Consider the following 4,003-nt stretch of genomic DNA (forward strand, 5'->3'; position numbering starts at 1 on the left):
CTGCCTGCAGGCTGGCTAACAATGCCAGGAAAAGCTGTTTAAAAGGCTGAGTGCACTTGGGCCTCTGGTCTTCACTAACTGTTACAAGTCTTCCTCTCCCTCGCTAGCTCTCTTTTTTAAAGTAAAAGTCCCACATCCCTTTAATGGAAGAACTTTAAGGCTCCGCGGTGGCCAATTGGTCTGCACCAAGAGGAGCAGGGCAGCAGGGAAAGAAACTTCAGACTATACAGCACATTTGGAGAGGAGAAAAGATCAAAGTTTTTCAAACTCAAAAGACCAAGTTCCCTACAGATTAACCCTATTCATTTAGCTCCTCTTAAAGGAATGATGTGCTGAGCCACTAGGCAGACAGGTAAAAAGTTCAACAATTGCCAAAGCATTCTTCTGCTAATTCAACAGCCTTCTGCTCAAATAAATTAGCTTAGTCTTGACAGAGGAACAATAGCTTTTTCTCTAGGAAAAGCAGCACATTTGATATACACAAGCCTGGAAGGTTATTAAGATGTTAACCCATTAAAGAGCACCAGCTCTACCAGATTGTTGAGTGACTTATACTGTGTCATCTGTGGAATAAAATATTAATCCCTACACTTCAGCAGTGGGTTCAGTCCCTGGTAAAACAGGTGTTTTCAAAAAAAAAAAAAAAAAAAAACCACGAATGGGAGAAATGAATGTGGGGGGTTGAAGCCTTTAGTGACATTATACAAGATAAATAATTAGGCCTGAGTGGAATTACTGCCTGGCAAATTCCATTACCATCCACTAAGGGATGAGTTGCTATCCAAGGATGAGAAAAGAGCTACCATTAAAAACGCCACCTTTTTGGTAGGTGCAAATGTTCAATTTTGACTTCACTTCAACAAGGAAATACTCAAGAAATATAATTCAACAGATAAGTTTCTCCATGCCTAAAGCTGGTGTACAGAATGAGAAGCCAGAAAAATGTCCTTTTCCCCAAGAGTCTTTGGCAAGCACTTTAAAGTAACAGCTTGGAAGAGGCAAGGGGAGGGGGGCAATGTTTAAATCATTTATCAAAAGTCGTTTTATTGACAAAATAGATTACTTATAATTTGTTTGTACAGGGGTGGCCTCTAAACTTTTTACAAAATTGTACAGACTGTATATCTTTGGATATGTACATATTTTACACATTTTTACAATTTAACAATAATTATATAAATACATCCTCTAATGGAAGGAACCCGTATTTACTAGGGGTGTATAATTAAGACATTTGTTTTTTTATTTAAGGCATTTGCCTGGTCATTAAGAATACCCAAACCGTGCAATCCCTTCGGTGGCAGTAATCGCTCCTCTAGGATGTCAGGAGTTGAAGTTTACCTAGGAGAGTCGAGGGGGGAGAAAAATATGTAGATCTGGCTTCAAGCTCAGCAAATGACAACCAGTGAGGGCTCCAAACCTGGGATTCTGGAAGGGCAGCAGCAGAGTCCACCCTCCTCTGCCAACAGAAATTAACGCCGTGAGGGAAGAGCGCCTCACTTATCAATGGAGCAAAGGAGGCTGGTTCTGGGAGCCTTCAATGCCAGGTACTTTGTTCTAGGCGAGTCATTTAAGTCCCAGCTAATGGATACCATTAAGAGTTCATTATCATGCTAATAGCAATCAACACGGTTAAGGGGTGGGAACTTCGGCCTCCCGAGTGTCCCTTCCCAGCACTAGTCTCCGCGCCCCCCTCCCTGTTCCTTCCGGCTGCTCACTCCCCTCCCTCAGACCTGGGACAATGGCATCTGCTTAGGATAAGACACGGAGCTGGCCGTACCAGACCGCCATGTCAGGCCGGTGCTGACGTCGCTGTAGAGGGACCCCGCGCCCCCTCCCGGCCCCCCGCTGACTCCCAGGCCGCCGGCGCCCCCCTGTCCGCCAGCGCCCCCCGCGGCCGCCGCGCCCGCGCCCCCTCCCACCACTGCGCCTTTGCTAGCCCAGCAGCAGCGGGTGCACAGCGCGCGCCACGACTCCAGCGTCTTGCCCGACCAGACCCACACGCCAGAGGTGATGCCCACGACCAGACACATGAAGTACTTGAGCATGAAGACCGCGTAGTCCGGCCGGCGCGCCTGGTCCGGCTGCAGGTCCCGCAAGCACGGGCAGTTGTGCGTGGCCTCCCAGCGCGGGCGGTTGTGCTGCTCGTAGAAGAGGCAGGCGACCACCACCGCGGCGGGCACCGTGTAGAGCACGGTGAACAGACCCAGGCGGATCATGAGCTTCTCCAGCTTGTGCGTCTTGGTGGGGCCGCCCTGCTGCTTGATGACCGAGCGGATGCGGAACAGCGACACAAAGCCGGCGAGCAGGAACATGGTGCCAATGAAGAGGTAGATGACCAGCGGGGCCAGCACGAAGCCGCGCAGGTTGTCGAGGCTCTGGTTGCCCACGTAGCAGATGCCCGCCACAGGGTCGCCGTCGACGGAGCTGAGCGCCAGCACCGCGATCGATTTGACGCTGGGCACAAGCCACGCGGCCAGGTGGAAGTACTGCGAGTAGCCAGCGATGGCCTCGTTGCCCCATTTCATGCCCGCGGCCAGGAACCACGTGAGCGACAAGATCACCCACCAGATGGAGCTGGCCATGCCGAAGAAGTAGACGAGCAGGAAGACCACGGTGCACAAAGCCGGGCCGGTGGTCTCGTAGCGCACGTGCTGCTCCACTGCCCCCAGCTCCTCATACTCGCCGCGCCCACCCGCGCCGCCAGCGCCCGCGCCCGCAGCGCCCGCGCCCGCAGCGGCCGCAGCGCCGCCTGCGCCTCCTGCGCCTCCCGCGCCCGGCGCGCCGCCGCTGCACGCCACCTTCTCGTGGCCCGCCACCAGGCGCACCAGGTAGCCCACTGACACGAACAGGTAGCAGGCCGAGAGGAAGATGATAGGCCGCTCGGGGTACTTGAAGCGCTCCATGTCGATGAGGAAGGTGGACACGGTGGCGAAGGTGGACACGAAGCACAGCACAGACCACAGGCCAATCCAGAAGACGGTGAAGGCGCGCTCGTCCTGGCTGAAGAAAGGGTTGTGGCAGGGCAGCGCGCAGTTGGCGATCTGGCCGGTCTTGACGCGGTTATAAAGTGGGTGTCGCTCGCTGGACACGCTCACCATGGGCGCGCGGCACTGGCAGCCGGGTTCGCAGGGCGCAGCGCCGCCGCCAGGGGGCCGCGCCTTCCCGCCGCCGCCACGCGTAGGGGGCGCCGCTGCATCTCCACCGCCGCCGCCCCGGCCACGGGACGCAGGCCTGGCCCCGGGCGGGCGACCGTGGCCGCTGCCAGAAGGCGGCTGCTCGCCGGGAGGAGGTGGAGGCAGGCGACGCGGCGGGCTGGGCGCTACCGTGGTGAAGTCCGTGCGGTTGTAGTCCATGCACAGCATGTCAGGGTTGCCCTGCTCCGGGAGCCGGTCGCAGCGCATGCGGTCCGGCCAGGCGAAGCCGTATTGGCGCATGAGGGGCGCACAGCCGGCCTTGGCGCGCTCGCATACCGAGCGGCAAGGAGGCAGGGGCTTCTTGTAGTCCTCCAGGCAGATGGGCGTGTACATGCTGCACAGGAAGAACTTGAGGTCGGGCGAGCACTGGATCTCCACCAGCGGCCAGAACTGGTGCACCTCGAGGCCAGCCTCGTCCTGAGTGTCGTGGTTGAACTGGTTGGGCATGTAGGTGTAGTTGTAGCCGATGCCCTTGCACAGCGGCACGGTGATCTCTTGGCACGCCAGCTCCTTGGCCGAGGCGGCTGCCGCACCGCTGGAGCGCTGCAGCAGCGCCAAGGCTGCCAGCAACGAGGTCACTTCCAACAGGTAACCCCACTCCATGCTGCGCGCCCCGGCACCGCGCCCTAGCCCTCCAGGCGACACGCAAAGAGCCCCAGGGGGAACTGGCAAGAGAGGGGGAGCCCTGCAGTTCAGTCTCCAGCTACTGATAACCTTCTCGGGGAGTGTCCACACTGCGCAGTCCGAAGCCTGGGCAGTGGCGGTCCGTACCTCCCTTCCGCCGCTCCGGGGAGATAAGGGTGGCC

General features: G+C 57.2%; 1 protein-coding gene across 1 annotated transcript; it reads right to left on the reverse strand.

Moving 5' to 3' along the window:
• Positions 1-1,727: 1,727 nt before the first annotated feature.
• FZD8 (frizzled class receptor 8) lies at positions 1,728-3,800 on the reverse strand (the record flags this gene model as incomplete). Its single annotated transcript, XM_084253352.1, has 1 exon — positions 1,728-3,800. One exon carries the CDS (start codon positions 3,798-3,800, stop codon positions 1,728-1,730), a length of 2,073 nt encoding a protein of 690 aa, XP_084109478.1.
• Between the last annotated feature and the right edge of the window lie 203 nt (positions 3,801-4,003).

This window comes from Talpa europaea, assembly GCF_964194135.1.
Source record: "Talpa europaea genome assembly, chromosome: 14".
In the NCBI taxonomy this organism is placed as follows: domain Eukaryota; kingdom Metazoa; phylum Chordata; class Mammalia; order Eulipotyphla; family Talpidae; genus Talpa; species Talpa europaea.